This window comes from Malaclemys terrapin, chromosome 9, assembly GCF_027887155.1.
Source record: "Malaclemys terrapin pileata isolate rMalTer1 chromosome 9, rMalTer1.hap1, whole genome shotgun sequence".
Taxonomy (NCBI): domain Eukaryota; kingdom Metazoa; phylum Chordata; order Testudines; family Emydidae; genus Malaclemys; species Malaclemys terrapin.
In genome coordinates, this window is record NC_071513.1 from 11768664 (window position 1) to 11786713 (window position 18050).

Consider the following 18050-nt stretch of genomic DNA (forward strand, 5'->3'; position numbering starts at 1 on the left):
GAGCGAAAGGATTTATAAGAAGCATATAGCTACGGAGGTGGGGATTTTATGGCAAGTACTTTCAGACAAAAAACAAAACAATAACTAAGCATTTCTAAAACACTAACAGGATCTTTTCCCTTTATGTAAACAATGAAATATCCTTGCAATCAGCATTTCCACAGGAAGAGACAGACAAGTGGAGCGTCATTTTTCACAAGCCAATAACACACATATCTTTTCTTTTTCAACCCACTACACTTATGCACACTGTCATGGCACAATAAACAGAAAAGAAGCCCGGAAGCTGTACTTGCCGAACTGAATACACTCAGGCCAACCACTTGAGTCCGTGTCTCCGCAACTACTATCCGTAACACTAAAACGGGTATCCAGAGTCGGAGAGCAATTTTAATGCGTTGCCTTGGTATTCTCATGAGCAATTGAAGCAGACGAGAAAGAGAGAGAGAGGGAACAGGGAAAAGAGGGCACAGAAAGCAAGCGTGTCTCAATTCAGTCTGTTAGATTAAAGTAAGTCTGAGCTGCCAACGCTGAAAACCTCCTTGTGATAATTATCATCTATCAGACAGTCCCCAAAATAACAAAATACTCCAACAGATACAGCCCACTGTAGCAGCACATTTATTTCTGATCCAAGACTCTTGAGGGAAAAAATATTTTTAGCACACGCTGACTTACAGTCGAAGAGTGCACAAAAGGGAGTCACAGTTCTTCTACAGGTGCCCCATATTCAGGGCGTTCACCTGGGAAATATCTTTCCTGATGTACATCATTATATCTGGAGTGTGCTGCAAAACTAAATCCTTTAAAAAGGTTCACCTTGTCCCTTACCTTTTATCGATTGTGCTAATTATCTCTTTGACAAGAAATCATTTGCCATGCTTAGCAACCAAATTACACATGCAGTGGGCAGGCCATCCTGGTTAGACTTATGAACTAGTGTGAACTTTGAATGGTGCCATAATCAATGATGCTACTAGCTGTTAGATGAAAGAAACCACTTTAGGCCACGTATAAAAATAACATGGGTCTTTAGCAAGTGGACCAATAGAAATAATTGTTTTCAACAACTAGGTATCTACATAAGTTACATTTTAATGCAAATGAGTTTACAAAATTAACATCACTGTAACTACTAGATTTACTGCATTGGCATAGTTTGGCAGGCGCTGCTTGTTCGGGTGCCTAGGAGTTGGGCTGGTCTTCAGCTGGGTTTCCAGAGATAAGATGCCATAGGAGTGGGTTTCTCTGTGCTGAAAGATGTAGAGTGTGGTGGGGGGGGAGGGGGAGGATTACATATAAAAAGAGTAAAAAGTTTGGAGCACAGACGATAAAGTTTAGATCTGGAATCAAATCTCCCCAAAGTTCAGGGGATTTGCTTTGGCTCATTTTGTAGTTAGACCCCAGTTCTGCATAGAAATCCCTACTAGTGGACTGCTGTCTCTGCACAGAGACCTACTGTGAGCACAGGGGTCCATCTGCATGGTGCTTTAAAGTGTCCGAACACTAACATTTTGTCGGCTAGCCTAAATTATACATGTTCTTAGAAGATAACCTAGATCCAAACCACTGATCTAATCACCATTAACCTATAGCCATGAGGAATAAATAAGGAAACAACTCAATTATTTCAGCCTTAGGAAGTAATATCTTACATGAGTTGGCAAGTACAGGTCATACACAGACCCAGAGTCCACATCGATAGCGTGAAATCCCACTTGCGAGCCATAGATCACTTTTAATCTTTGTCCATTTTCAACTGTCAGGTCAACTGACAGTGGTTTGTGATGAAGTGAAGTGAATGACTGGAAAGAGAAAAGTCAGATAAAATTATAAACCCATTCTGAATATAGTAACGGCTAACGGAGTCGCTGGTTTCTGGGTTTGTTATTTTTATAAATTTATAAATATGACCTTTTTCAATATTTACTAGAACTCAAAAACTGGGTAGTTATATGTCACATTTACATCGGTGTCCCTGTTCCTGTGTTACAACGGAATCTTCTTATCTTCCTTTATCAACCAAAAGGTGCAAGTTACTGAGAAGTGTAAAAAGAATAACAGAGGAAGGTGTGAGGATAAACATACCGAAACCTCAAAAGATACTGGAGCTGTAAAGATATTCCTAGGCAGCACTTTATATCCTGACCCTAGTTTATTGTAAATTAGTACATTCAATGATCTATTAATTAGACATATTAATTATATACTGAAGACAAAGGAATTACTACTTCTAATGTATCTTGTAAAGAGCCAGTTTACTAAAAATACATCCCTATACCAGACACAGGGTCAAATTCTCTTCTACAATTGTAATCCCAATGATTCTATATCTAAGGGCAGAATTTGGCCTTGCAGCTAGTATCTGCTTATCTAACTCAGGTGATTAGTCCCATGAACTGCTGGATAAATCAAACAAAATTTGTCCCTTGTCTGAGCCATGCCATCTTCTAGTACTTCAGCATTCTTATTTCATTTCTCTGTTAATCAAAGATCTGAGTTTGCGATTTCCTGACTCAGAGTAACGTTCTGCTCCAATCAACTTTCTACTGTTTATTTTGGATGAAACCCAAAAGTTTGTTCAGTCTCTGTCACAATTATCTTGATTCCAAGGAAAGGTTTAGGTGTTTCTTTCCTCATACTTGAAATTCAATTTTGTTGACAGTACCTTACTGATTTTGTAAACTAGAAGCTGAATTATATAGCTGAGCATGATGGCCATCAGTCAAATTTCTGTGCTAAATTTGATTAATTTCAGGTGACATCTCCAGAAGTGCTCAGTGCTGGCTATATTCTGCTCCCACTGAAGTCAATGGGACCTTTCTTACTGATCTCAAGGGCTGGGATTTTAGGATTAAAGAATCCTAAGGGAGTCAGGTATCCAACTCCTATTGACTTGCATAAGGTTTCTAACTCCTTTAGGTGCTCTAACCCCTCCCCCCCCCGATTTTTATAGGGTATTAGACCAACATTGAGCACTTTCGAAAAGCCAACTCTTAGGAATTATTTCCCCTTACTTTTGGGGCAGTTCATTTGCTTGTGTGTCCAAACACATATTTTAGACAAGATGTTTTAAACAATTGTTGATTGTTAGTAAAAACATGTCTGCAATGTTTAAGAGACAATTTGACATGTGGCATTTGCATGGTGAGCAAAATGATCTAAATTAAAAAAACGTTTACTCATTTGCTCCTAAATTAAAAATAAATGTTACACAAAGCAACAAAATCTGGAGCAGTCGGTGGGGGGTAAAACAGCGGGTGCTAATGATATCTTTAAACCAAGATGAGGTCTTACCTTAAAAGCCATAAATTTGTGATAGGGCTTTGGAGCCCAAGCATACACCTCCACAGAGCTTTTCAAAGCAATAACAAGAAATTTGATTCTTTCATATTTCACTACAATACAAAAGGAACAATGATTTCGGTTTCAGATGGCCCATACAAATCAAAAATACGTCGAGTTCAGAGTCCGATGCCCTTAATCACACCCAATAATTTCAATGGGACTATTTTTGGAGTAAGGTACTGTTCACTGAGTAATGGGATTGGACGCTGGTCCTTGATATTTAACAACTACTTGTAAAGAATCTCTTTTTTACTTTGAACCTACAGTTCAATGACTTTCAGTAACACGGCCAATGCTTATTGCTATTATTAATATTTATTTATCACCCAAATGTACGCTAGCTACCTTACATACAATCAAGACAGGTCAGTGCCCCCAAAACATTCGATCTAAGGCCCTGTTCCTGCAAGCACTTTTGTATGTGTTGAAGTTACTCACATGCATAAGTGAATACAAGATTGGGGCCTACGGGGTCACTATACAGACCCAAGAGAGGAAGGAAGCAATGCAAAATTATTATTTTATTGAAGTCTACACTTGGGCCTATACCGTGATCTGCTGCTCAAAATTCTTTACAAAGGTGGTATTTTAAAGATGGGTAAACTGAGGCACAGAAAGATCTGTGCGGTGTTGGCAAGCAGTTCATTACTAGTATTCGTGATGGGAAGTCAAAGCTTTTAGACTCCATGTATACAGGTCAGAGGATAATTTTCTATTCCAGGGTTGGACAAGAAACTCTACAGTCAGATTTCCGGCATGAATGCTTAACAATGATAATAGTGATATCTTGTACCTAGTGCCTGATCCAATGCCCATTATTGGAGTCATTCCATTACCTTCAATGGGCACTGAGCTGGGCCGTTCTATAGCACCTTTGCTGTACAGATCTCAAAGCAGTATAAAAAAAATTAATGAATTAGTCTTCACACTGCCCCTATCAACTAAGCAAGTCTATTATTCCCATTCTCAGAAAAGCTAAGGGCTCTATCGTGGCTTTATGGCAATGGGCATAAGACATCATCCCCACTTCCATACTCTTTTGGTTAAGTGTGGGTATTGCAGGAGTGTAGGGAGGCCCCCAGGCCCATCACGTGAGGTGCTGTAAGAACAAATAACAAAAAGCCTGCCATAATGGTCTCGATCATCCACTTCTGCTTCTAGCCAGCAAGATAGCCCCAAATCGCTGCTAGAGGCTGGGGAAATCATCGGATAAACAGTGGTGCAAACTCTTCCATAGACAATTGCTTTTTGAAAGGATTTTCTGTCATACAACAGACCCCCACCGGCATTACTTAGCGACGCTATCAAGCGCACGTTGTGATATCTTCTAGGCTACAAAAGGAGGGCCAGCGGTTTGCTGAGCTCTTTCGCGGAGCTCTAAAGGCTTTATTCTCATCTCAGCATGTGTGTTGGCGGTGGCCTCCCCATGTGTCGAGCTCAACGAGCATTTCAGAGAGGATCGATTTCTTTGAGTTGGTTAAACTCACGTTGGGTTTATGAACAGTAAACGCAGAGCCGGGCACTGAAAATTACGGCTTTTTTGATCTGTTTTATTTTAATTCTGCCAGACATGAGCATTTCCCTCGGAAATAGAACAGGCCACAAGGGTGTTGCTTTCCTACACATTTCTGCCTCCTTTTACATTCAGTGTCTGTGAGGCAAATTACAGTCAGGTTTAAAAAAGACGCAGGTGTTACCCGAGTTAGGTAAGGATCATTTCTGGGGGAGTAAGGGTGTGCTCAGCAAATGCTGCTCAAACAGGACCATTTCACACAGACACAACACATAATAGCAGCTGGGTGAAGGGGTGGGGCTGGACGAGGATGGTATACTGATGAGAAAGGCCAACCTACGCAGAGAAAATAAAAGACAGCCTTTTCTTGCTCTTTACAGGAAAGGTGCCCGTAAGGACAACGGTCAGAATACACAAGGGTTTGCAAATAGCAGCCGCTGCTCTTCCAAAGCGGCAAAGCAACAGAGACAATCCCGGTCTATCTGAGTACGGAGAGAGAGGAACACATTGCATTTTGCTGAAGGTCAAAGTTGAGAAGGGGATGCTGTCTGCAAAGTCCAAGGGCATCCGCACAACTCCTGTAGACATGACCACATTTTGGTAAACTGGAAATGTCAAGATGCAGAGAGGCTTTTTGTCTGAGGTTTGCAGGGGGTTCTCCCGATGTTAGAGTTTTTCTGGCTCTCCGAGAGTCTTTTGTCAAATTACTTAAGGTATTTTCTATCTCATGTCCCTCCTCCCAGAAGCTGCAAACAAGTGTACATTTACATTGATGTACACTGTTCTTTATAAAACCTAAAAATGAGCCATTAGAGTTGAAAATAAATGCAGTTGCACTAGAATTACAAAGAAAGTAACTATATGTTCATACGGATCTATTTAGCTTTCGGTCTCCGATTTCATTCTAAATGATGCCAATTTTAAAGCACCGTGTCGTAAAAGCAAAGCAATAAAACAGAGTATAAGGCAAAGACCACCCCATCCCAACCACCCACCCACCCACACATTAGTTTGCTATATTGCTTGGGAAAACACAACTATAATATAGCGTCTTTTAATACAGTCAAACCTATTGTATGTTCTGCTATAGCATGCATCACTGAAATATCTTAAGTGCTAAAGTAATAATGACTGTCACACATACTGGTGTTCATCTTCAAAGGTGCTCTATGCAGAAGCTGAATAAAAGCCAGATGATATTTCAGTGATGGTCACATTTTATTGCATACTTAAGTATAATGTTGATATGTATATTTAGGGGTTATACAATATAGGGACAGGGACGGATTGTGGGACACCCATCCTAGTCAATCACCTGCAGGCATCCCATTGATACTGTTACCGTGCAGGTACTCGGGGCCAGAAGAGGAGATGGTATGACGGAGGTGAAAAATGTCACTACCAATGAGGATGCCAGCCAACCCCAGAATGTTGAAATCACTGGCTGAGCAACAGAAGTGTCCTGCCTTTCAGTTCAACCAGCCTTCGCAGGCTGCAAAGGGAGGAGCAATGTGGAATTAAAGGGAGTGGGGCGTCCGTGATGTACTGCACGTAGGTTTGAAGCAATGTCCAAGCCCAGGTATAATTTTTAAATAAAGGGTGAAGGAAAACGTGGTCAATACGTGGGATCAGATAGGAAAGGAGAACTGTGTAGCGCTGCCTAGGAACAAGACTCACCGACTTTGTAGTGCACGCAGCCTTCCAAGTCTCCCACAGACACCCAGCCTTGCCGCTTCTCCACCTCCGGATCATTGCGCAAAATCTTGTTTCTCAGCCAGGATAAATAATACACCCTCAGCTTATTCTTTTTGCCTGACATGCACAGATCAGAAAAAGAGGCATCCCATTTTACTTCAGAGCAGTACAAATCTCTTGCATTCAGCCTCTGGGTCTATTATGACCCAGAGTGCAAAGAGATTTGTGTCGTTTCACGTGAGACATGAGGCCAGCAGTGCAGAAGAAGAGACCCCATGTGGTGCCGATGTCCGCCACGGGACTGACACATCGATTGCATTGTGGCTCTTGCACACCCGTACTTATTTTTTCCTCTTTTCCGAATCTTCATACTTCACACAAAGCTTTTCCCTTACACCCACAGAATGGCTGCCCCTAGACCCAGGCCTGATGCGAGAGTAGAACATCGGACATCTGTCACACCACTCTGAAGGGAATGTTACAGACATGGTCTGGAAAAGCCATTCTGGATGGGGGAGTTTCGTCAGTTCCAATTCATTGTCAGCCTTCATTGTAGGCACCTATTTTCTTTTGATTTCTGTAGGAGGGTGTGATGAGGTGCCCATCCCACACAAGCCCTGGAGAGGCTGAAGGGCTAGGCAGGCCAATTAACTGCCCAGGCTGCACCTGAAGAAGGAGACAGGGAGCAGGCCACTCACTGGAAATGGGCGCAGCTGGGCAGGAACAGGAGGGGGCTGTATAAAGCCCAGAAGCTGAGAGCAGCAAGGGGCCAGAAGGAAGTAGTCTACAGTCACTGCCTGGGAGGAGGGAGGTTGGTCTGGCAAACCCAGAAAGAGGGGGAAGCCAGATAAGGAGGACGAACCCCAGGGAAACAGCAGCAAGGGGTAGGACCGTACAGACCTTGGCTGCTTGTCATAGGAACCCTGGCCTGGAACCCAGTGTAGAGGGTGAGCCTGGGGTCCCCTGCCAGCCACTGGGAAGTGGTGCAGGGCGTTGGCCACACCAGCCAGCCAACTGGTCTGGAAGGACTTTGATTTGCCTGGAAGGGGAGGAACTAAGTGGGAGGGCCAAGCCACAAACAGGAAGCTGCAGCTCCGGGAATAAGAGGAGCCTCAGGGTAAAAGAGATGATGAGTAGCGACACCATCAGAGGAGGGCAGCGCCTGGCAAGAGCTAATCCTCAGAGCCACCAGGAGGAGGCGCCACCACCAGTGAGTGAACCCTATGACGGGGGGGGGGTTATTTAGTGATTCCTTATCTCAGGAAGTCTTTTTAATTTTGTTTTTAGACCTATATAAGGCAAATAGCAATTTAGAGTCAAGAGAGAGGCTCAAAAGGGATGCTGCATCACGTGGAAAGTCAGAGCGAGCGAATCTGGGAAGCATGGACTTCAGCTATGCCAAATGCACTGTGTCCAACCTGTGTATAAATAGAAGTTATTCCAATCTTCCCATCAAGGGCCCGATCCTGTGAGGTGCTGAGCATTCTCAGCTGCCATGGCAGCCAATGGGAGCTGAGGACCTCAGCACTTGCAGCGTAGGGCCCCACATGATTCGTTTGCCCTCTTGTCAGCCATACATTGATGTGATGTAACAATGTTTTGGATGGAAATCTGCTTAGAGCAACGCTCACATGTCATATAAACAATTAACCAAACACAACTTCCTTAGCGGCAATGAAATGATGGGAAGCAGTCAGTTTTAAACATTTTTATATCCCACAAACCATTTTACACAGTAAGCATGTAATGGCAGATCCCAGGTCACAGCTGAATTTGGAAGGAGGATGCAAATATTGGAGATCCAAAGAGTGCTTTCCTATTAGCAAAAATAATTGTCCTGCTTTGTCCTACAAGAGGAAAGTCGATAACCTAATTCATAACCTAATTCCTCTTTATAATTTATAAAGTGGGTCAGATGCTTTTAGACACTGAACAAACCTGATATGGTGATTAGCACATTGAGTCCTTCCAGAACATCCATTTGCTGGAATCGTCTCCTTGTGATCAGCGAGTAAACCCTTCCTTGTCCACTTCGGTCCAGCAGCCATAACCCATTCTCCGTCCCCACCAGTAAATTTACTCCTGTTCGTACATAAAAACCACTGTAAATTGTCTACTGAGTCATAGCACATTTCAGCATTAATTGCTTATCTATAACTGACTCTGTTTGGACTTCCTTCTTTTAGCTGCCTCAGATATATTATCTGGCACTATGCAGATGACCTTGTGAAAAGTGAATTACAAAATTCTCACTCCTTCAAAATGCAATAAAGCCCCAATCCAGCTAAGTACTTAAGTACACATGTAACTTTAAGCATGAGTAGTCCCCCTGAAGTCAATGTGGATTTAAACTGCTTTGTGATCCCAAAAGCAGACTGTGACTATCGCAAAACCTCCAACTCCACTAATGCTCCTGCGTTAGGCAGGAGGTCAGACTAGACAATATAATGGTGCCTGCTGACCTTAAAATCTATGAACCACCTCCAACCTCAAATTCAATGAGGGGTAACAGTCCCAAGCACGGGGCACACTAGAAAAGGAACAAATGATGCCAGGAAGTGGATTGTTCAGGAGTGAAATTTTCCATGTTTCATAAAGACGCTTTCGAATGCCAAATTAATGGAGTGAATCCATCTGAAATCTAATTATTCCCAAGTGAAGGCTCCAATGGGCTGCTGACATGAACTGACACCCACTGGATGGGGATTCAGTTTGGCTGGCATGATTGGTAAGGTTCCTAATCAGTATGTGGTAGTGGAAATAAAATGGCATAAGCTATCACACTGCACAAAACCATCGTTTTTACTGGCAAAGCTCCGATGAGGACCTGGCGTTGTTCAACCTCAGCGTACATGTAATTACAGACTTTGCTATGCTGTTCTGTTCTTAATTTAAAATCTTGGCCTCCTTTAAACATGCGTTAAACAAAACTGAAGCTGTAAACTGGAAATCCGCATTTCCTTTGGATAGCGTTTCCCCTATTTCATTCATTTATTTTGTTTTTCATGCGAGACTCAAGCTGACTGGAGGTAAATATTGTGTCAGCTCCACAGAGCTCATCTTCTTTCTTCTCCTAAAACAGATGGATGATTAAAACCATTTCAGAGCGAAGGCGCTAGGAAATGCGGGCCCTGTCCACAACTGGGCTAGAGTGGAGTAGCTCCCCTGGAGTCAGTACATCTGTGCTGATTTATACCCACTGGGTTCTCTCTGTAAGTGCCTGATCCTGCAAGGTGCCGAGTACCTCTTGAGAAATTTGTGGGAGTCGAGGGGGTTCAGCCTCCTATAGAATCGATGTCTCAATCTGTTTTAGCTTCTAGAGACGATACCCATAGAAAGACTATGGCAGAGGTTCTCAAACTGGTCCCGAGCTCCATTCAGGTGGTCCACGGATAGCTCCCTCTAAGGTGCGCGCCTGGGCGGCCGCGCACAAGAGAATGAAGGGCCACCCACCTCATTAGTGGAGCCGCGCAGGTGTGGCTCCACTAATTAGGTGCCTGGACCCTGGAGAAGATGCACGTGTAAGGTGAGGTGGTGGCCTTGGGGGGAATAGGTGGTAGGGGGCCGTGGGGTGAGAAGAGGGGGTGGGGGGAATTTAGGATGTGCAGGGCTGCAGTGGCTAGAGAAAGAGGCCCGTGGCTGCTGTGGCAGGGGAAAGACCCCCTCCTGCCCAGCCCCAGCTCGGGGGTTGCTGCGGCGGGGGAGAGAGGGAGAGACCCCCACCTCCTTCCTAGCTCCAGCTTGGGGGCTGCCGCGGTGGGGGAGAGAAGGAGAGACCCCTCCCTCCTGCCCAGCCCCAGCTCAGGGGCTGCCACGGCAGGAGAGAGAGGGAGAGATCCCCCCTTCCCAGCCCCAGCTCGGGTGCTGCAATGGTAGGGGACAGGGGGGAGAAACCCCCCCTCCTTCCCAGCCCCAGCTCGGGGGCTGCCGCGGCGCGGGAGAGAGGGCACATCCATCACATTAGAAAGGTAAGACTACTGATCTTAAAATATGAGTTGTGTGTTTTTATTTGTAGGAAAAACAAGTTAATTATTATTACTTTTTTTTATATAGTGCTTTCATACAAAGCACTTTGCAAGAGTTAGCTAATGGTAAAAACAACATTTGGAAAGATCATTAAATGGTTCGCTGACAGCCTCAGCAATTTTCAAGTGGTCTGCGAAAAAAAGAGTTTGAGAACCACTGATCTATGGAATATGTAGCATATGTGAGGGGATGGCTTAACCCAGTGCTTCTCAACCAGGTGTACACATACCCCTGGGGTCTTCCAGGAGGTACATCAACTGATTTAGATATTTGCCTAGTTTTAAAACAGGCTACATAAAAAGCACTAGCAATGTCAGTACAAACTCAAATTTCAGACAAAGACGTGTTTAAACTGTTCTATGTACGCTGCACTGAAATGTAAGTACAATATTTATATTCTAATTTATTTTATAATTATATGGTAAGAAAGTCAGCAAGTTTTCAGTACTAGTGTGCTGTGACACTTTTGTATTTTTATGTCTGATTTTGTAAGCAAGTAGTTTTTAAGTGAGGTGAAATTTGGGGGAACGCAAGACAAATCAGACTCCTGAAAGGGGGACAGTAGTGTGGAAAGCTTGAGAACCACTGGCTTTAACCCATTCAGCTTCAGGTGTGGCATTATCTCCACTCCCCAGAACCTGATATTTGGGAAAGCTTAGCACAATCAATTCAGCACTTCATTCAGCTAAGCAAGATTCATAAAATATTGTGTGGCTTACTGTGTGGGAAACCTACTGGCAAGGTTTTAAAAACCCAGGTCCTGATGCTCTGGAAGGGTATGATGAGCTCTTGGCTCTTTCAGTGAGAAAGATTTTAATTTAGTGCCTTCACCAAAATGTCCTCCCACCCTGTTGCACAGAATGTTCTGCAATGGAGATTCATCTGGCTGTCACCTTCCACCTCTAAGGTGGCTTCATTTGAGTGGTGCTGTTGGTAAATAGTTCATAGAATCATAGACTATCAGGGTTGGAAGGGACCTCAGGAGGTCATCTAGTCCAATCCCCTGCTCAAAGCAGGACCAATCCCCAGACAGATTTTTACCTCAGATCCCTAAATGGCCCCCTCAAGGATTGAACTCACAAGCTTGGTTTAGCAGACTAATGCTCAAACCACTGAGCTATCCCTCCCCCACTTTGGGATGAGAGGTGCAATACAAATGCAAAATCTCAGCATCGCCTATATTGTCAGAAACACATTGTCCCTCTGTTTTCTAACTAGACAGATGCCCCTTTATTTCTAAGCTTACCCCACAGAGCAGCACACAGGATTTCGGAATTAAATTTCTTCTTGTATTTGCGAATTTCTGGACTGTCACTCTGTGGCCGGATATTTGTCGGGTTGACATTGACAACAGAGCCTTTCCTTGCATTCCCTCTCCTAATAGGCTCTGCTTTGGGGCTAGATGCTGGAAGAAAAGACACAGGGAGTCATGAAAAATGTCTCACACCTTGGTCACACCTCACACATGACTTGTTTAGTGCAATTTGAAAGCAACTCCAGAGAGCTGCATGTTTCAACACCCAGGGAATAATTTCTGCAAAACTTAACGTAGCATGAGGTAGAACCATATGTCTGCACAGTTTCGGATGTATTCATGAATATGCATTGGGCTAACACAAGAACAGAGCAATGCACACTTCATCGGGAACCTGGGCAGAAGCAGTGCAATGAAATCCAGCACTATTAACATGGATTTAGAGCAGAGTTGGGCAAACTAGGGCCTGGGGGCCACATCCGTCCCTTCAGACATTTTAATCCGGCCCTTGAGCTCCCGCTGGGGAGCAGGGTCCAGGGCTTGCCCTGCTCCACAGGTGCCGTGGCTCTGCACGGCTCCCGGAAGCAGAGGCATGTCCCTGCTCCGGCTCCTACATGTAGGGGCAGCCAGGGGGCTCTGCACGTTGCCCCCACCCCAAGTGCCGCCCCCACAGCTCCCATTGGCCGTGAACCGCAGCCAACGGGAGCTGCAGGGGCAGCGCCTGTGGATGGGGCAGAACGCAGAGCTGCCTGGCCTCGCCTCTGCATAGGAGACAGAGTGGGGACATGCCGCTGCTTCCAGGAGCTGCTTGAAGTAAGCGCCGCCCAGCGCCTGCACCCCTAAGCCCCTCCCGCACCCCAACCCTGATCCCCCTCCCACCTTCTGAACCCCTCGGTCCCAGCCCAGAGCACCCTCCTGACCCCCAACCTTTCCTCCCCAGCCCCACCCTACAGCCCGCACCCCCAGCTGAAGTCCCCACCCTCCCCACACACCCCAGCCCAGAGCCCTCTCCTGCACCCTGAACTCCTTATTTCTGGTCCCATCCCAGAGCCCGCACCCCCAGCTGGAGCCATCACCCCCTCCTGCACTCCAACCCCCAATTTTGTGAGCATTCATGGCCCACTATACAATTTCCATACCCAGATGTGGCCCTCGGGCCAAAAAGTTTGCCCATCCCTGATTTAGAGTTTCAAAAAGTCACCAGAAAATTCCAATCTTAATTTCCAAGAATTAAGCCTGGTGCTTTTTGCAAAAGAGCCAGGCCTGATGCATTTTACGATAGGAGCAAGCATACTCACGAGAGCTACAAGGAGGTCCTGCTGGACTGCTGGGAGGTGAGATTTGTAGTAGTCTAGGATCTATGAACGAAGTAAAGGATGTTGTAGATGATGAACTGCCCTTTGAGGGCGTACTTTCAGAACTTGATGTCTACAATGAAAAATAAGGTCGGCTTTCACTTCAGAAGTTGATAGCAGGGAACAGATATTGCATATCACTGTTGGTAACCAGAAAGCTCTCTGAGGTTTATATGAAACTGTACTTGACATAATTAGATATGAGCAACAATTCTGAAGCGCGAGTTTGTGGTACAAATTGAACTACAATGCAGGAAGCCTGAGCAAAGAGTTATGACAAGACACAGCATAGAAGTGAACTAATTGGTCCCTAGGGGAAGAGAGAGAGAAACAGACACCTTGCTTTTAGATCACTCCCTGCTGTCTGATTTGAAGTAGGACATTATTCAAACCTCTCTGCAGCCAGAGGATGCTGTTGTAGCAACCCAGGCCTGTTTTAAAGACCCGTCTCTTGAGAGAGTTATTACTTATTTGCACCATTAATGTGATCCCTCACCTGGCAGTGCTGGTGATGTTCCTTTGATGTTGCTGATTTGCACCATCGGCACAGCAAAGAGAGGATGAGTAGAAAAGATAGCACCCTAGGACAGGGTTGAAGGCAGCAATCTAAGAGCATTAGCACCATGGGTAAAGAGAAGAAGTATACTCATGGAGTGCAGGGGAAGTATACTAATGTTTGTGTAGGGGGAAAAGGAGGGAGTAAAGAATAAGGGGAACGTAGAGGAGGAACGGATGGAGAAACAGAAGAGGAAGTAGGGATCGGGTTACGGCACCCAAGACTTTCTACTCGCCCCTGATTCAAGTCTCTTTGAAAAGCAAGGGGGCCAAAGATCTCTTCTCTTGACGAGACTTGATCCATGGGATTAAAAGCCCTTCACCCTTTGGCCCCTATGCTGGGGAAAAGGAAGGACTGGAGGGAAATGCTATTGCAGTGAATCTAATGAACACAGTTTGAAGCTATACCTTATTACTTACAGATTTGTTCTGAGGTCCTTGACTATTCTGGGTAACTTTTTGCTGGTTCGCCGAGGAGTCCGAAATTTGGCTTTGCTGTAGGAGATCCGGCAGGAGATAGTTCTGGTTGTGTATGCTCCAGAGTCCTTCCTGCGTGCTACAACTTTGTTTCCCCGCAATATGATTCTGCACATGAAAACAGACTGGGAAGTTACATTCACCAAGACATACTTTTGTTTCGTTGTGTAACCCTGGCTAGGTAGGACAGAAAGTAATGGTGGGGCATTGTGAGGGGAGGCACAGTACTTTATGTGGTACATCAGTTGAAGAAAATCAGCTTACGGCACAAATGTCAACCCGACAAAAATATTAAACTAAAATGACAGTGCACGGATGTGCTGATATATGGCAAGCATTTAAACAGCATCAATAATGCGCCTTATTTACAAAATAGCCTTCATTAATTAATTAGTAAATCTTCACATCCCCAAGTGGTAGGTAAGAAGGTACTGTCATCCAGGTAGAAAAAACGAGGCACAGAAACAAAATGATTTGCCCCTAGACCACAGGTGGAGTCGGCGTCACAGCTGGGATCAGAATTCATGAGTTCCTTGATCCCAGCCCTGTTCTCAGACCATATCTCATTATCGTCCTTGTCATTAAAACTTTCACTTACTGTAGCCGTAAGATTTGATTACGGCATAATCACATTCAGTAAAGGGACAGTGAAAAGACCAGGAAGACTAAGAATCTCAGTCTTACCAATAAAAAGAACAGGAGTACTTGTGGCACCTTAGAGACTAACAAATTTATTAGAGCATAAGCTTTCGTGGACTACAGCCCACTTCTTCGGATGTGGGCTGTAGTCCACGAAAGCTTATGCTCTAATAAATTTGTTAGTCTCTAAGGTGCCACAAGGACTCCTGTTCTTTTTGCGGATACAGACTAACACGGCTGCTGCTCTGAAACCAGTCTTACCAATACAGTGCATTTTTGTACTGCTGCCTTCCTTAGTGGGATCACAGCCATCTGGATCGGCAAATACCTGTCAACTCAGTGGGTTTATAAGACACCACACAAGTAGTATTTATAGATGTGGTAGGGCAGAGGATTCTGGGTACACTGGCCACGTTTCAGGGAAAATGACTAAACATAGGGAAAGTAGGGCTAGGAGCCATTGGCCAGGGAGAAAGAGATGGACCTTGAGATGGGATTTGTAAAGGGTCATTGAGACACTGATATATGTTCTAGGTGGTGAGTGGAGTGCAGAAGGATCGGTCTACTGTGGATGATGAAGGGGAAGGATCTGAGGACCATCTGTGCTGGGATGTAGGAAACAATTGGATGCTAAGTGTTATGTTAGAAATTTCCTATTGAATTATACTAAAGCAAAAAAAAAAAAACCCCAAAAAACAAAAAAAGCAAAAAAAAGGAACACTGGCTGACTCAGAAGCAGCAGTCTGTGTGGTTTGCTGGCTGATAAACAACCTAGTGAAGTAAACTAAGCCTTTGTGAATGCTGGCCAATATATCTGAAGACAAGCAGAGAATTCTAAATCGAAGTTGCTTGTCTTTTAAAAGCCAAATAACGAATTGGAAATTAAAGGGATGCTGTGAAGCATTATTTATTCTACTTTTTTTTTTTTTAACTTGCCATTAGGCTAATATCCTGGGGTGTACTAACAGGAGTGTTGTATATAAGCCATGGGAGGTAATTGTCTCACTCTATGTGACACGGGGGAGGCCTCGGTGGGAGTATTGTGTCCATTTCTGGGCACCACACTTTAGGAAAGATGTGGACAAACTGGAGAGAGTCCAGAGGAGAGCAACAAAAACGACAAAAGGTTTGGAAAGCCTGACCTAAAGAAAAATGTTAAAAAACCCTGAGCATGTTTAATCTTGAAAAAAGATGACTGACGGGGGCACCTGACAATAGTCTTCAAATATGTTAAGGACTGTTATAAAGAGGATGGTGATCAATTGTTCTCCGTGGCCACTGAAGGCAGCACAAGAAGGCTTCATCTGCAGCAAGGGAGATTTAGGTTAGATATTAGGAAAAACTTTCTAACTATAAAGGTAGTTAAGCTCTGAAGGAGAGGTTGTGGAATCCCCATCATTGGAAATTTTTAAGAACAGCTTGGACAAACACCTGTGAGGGAAAGTCTAGGTTTACTTGGCCCTGTCTCAGGGGACTGGACGTGGTGACTTCTCGAGGTCCCTTCCAGCTCTACATTTCTATGATTTGTAATCCCGTCTCTGATGCATGACCCTAGTGCTTTGTTGGTAAAACTTTTGTCCATCAAGGGTGTGAGAAAACCACCCTCCTGCCCAACATAAGTTTCACTGGTGAAAGTGCTGGTGTGGACAGCACTATGTCAGCAACAGAGGCTCTCCTGCTGACATAGCTAATGCTGTTCATTGGGGGTGGTTTAATTATGCCGGCAGGAGAGCTCTCTCCTACCCACAAAGAGCAGCTACACGGGAGACTTTACAGCGGTACAGCTGTGTCACTGTAAGGTCCATAGTGTAGACATAGCCGAAGAGTTCTTTCCCTACAGACTTGCTGCTTTTTCTATCGCGGAACCAACATTTGATTCCTTCCTAAGAGAGGAAGGACGCTATTGTGATTGAGGCTCAGAAGCCAGGGTTGGGGTCCGGGAACCTGAGCACTATTGCTGGCTCTGTCACAGTTTGCCTGTATGACCGTGGGCAGTCACTCAATCTCTCATCTTCACCATCCTTGGAATGAGAATAAATTCATTAATGTTTGACACTGCTTCAAGGTCCGTGGATAATAGGTGCTCTACTAGAGCAAAGTATTATTATTATTACTCCAGCTTGGTGTTTTCAAGGCAGTAATGGAGAGAATGGTTCTATTTTGTTTGCTTTCTTTTTTCGTGTACCAGGAATATCATCTGCTCTGGGAACAGTTTGCTAGTTAATGCAGGTGGGACTGAGCCAGCAGATGGAGTCAGAGAGCACAACATACTCATTTTGTGGGGGTCCTTTATGACTTCTTAAATTCCTAGGAATGAAGGGATTTTTCACTGGGTAATGATTTAAAATGTGAGAGGCTATTTCTCCCTAAATTATAAACATTATAAAGAGGGTAAAAAATCTGTACCCTAATTCTGTATTATGATGACTGATAGTATTGTGTTACGTAGGTCCTTTAACAAATCTGTTGATTCAAGAAACTATTCTACTCAGTAAGAAAGAAAGACAAATAAGGAGGCACAATTTTGTAATAATAAGCGGATTTAAAGGAGGCCCAAAACCTGAAATGGCTTAAAAATTGTTTAAAGATTTGTAGATGTAATTTGAAATTGCAGATCAAAACTAGACAGTAAAATGACTGAATGCTGTTCAGAAGAAATGGAAATGATGTTTATCATGTACATTAGCAATGATAGGCAATTTGACTCCCCACACCTTCCCTCCGCCCCTACCTTCAAATGGCCAATTTACCTTCTGTTCTATTACGATGCTTTGGGGTTTCAGTTCAATTCCATCTGGAACTCTTGTCCTTGAGAAATCTGCCTTTCCATTACTTAGCAGTTGCCTGGTAACAAACTCCAATTAATGAGCAGACCAAATCCAGGTGAAAACAAAACACACACACTCTAAAATAAACTAACGCCGCTGAATTAATAGTAGCTAGTACACTTGGATATTTTTGTATGGGAGCAAGTTGATTAGCTTGCATACAAATCTACATAGACTTTATGCTGAAACTGACGTGAAGGATGACTTGCAACAGGACACTCCTCTACCACCCGAATACCAAGTGATTACTTTATACTTTCCACATTGACTCCAATATAATTTTTTCAGACACCACTTCAATTAGGCAACTGATATTTGGTCCATGGAGCAATCACTTCAGACAGGCTTGACTATGTACT

At 44.1% G+C, this 18050-nt stretch overlaps 1 protein-coding gene across 1 annotated transcript in view; it reads right to left on the reverse strand.

The window, feature by feature from the left end:
• Positions 1-18050, reverse strand: part of NRK (Nik related kinase) — a 126928-nt gene that overhangs the window by 12106 nt on the left and 96772 nt on the right. The window contains exons 21-28 of the mRNA XM_054039718.1: positions 17614-17707; positions 14168-14332; positions 13136-13265; positions 11829-11987; positions 8495-8638; positions 6539-6673; positions 3298-3398; positions 1656-1805 (exon numbers count right to left, since the gene is read on the reverse strand). Coding sequence (XP_053895693.1) covers positions 1656-1805; positions 3298-3398; positions 6539-6673; positions 8495-8638; positions 11829-11987; positions 13136-13265; positions 14168-14332; positions 17614-17707 — 1078 coding nt within the window. The remainder of the gene's footprint in view (positions 1-1655; positions 1806-3297; positions 3399-6538; positions 6674-8494; positions 8639-11828; positions 11988-13135; positions 13266-14167; positions 14333-17613; positions 17708-18050) is intronic.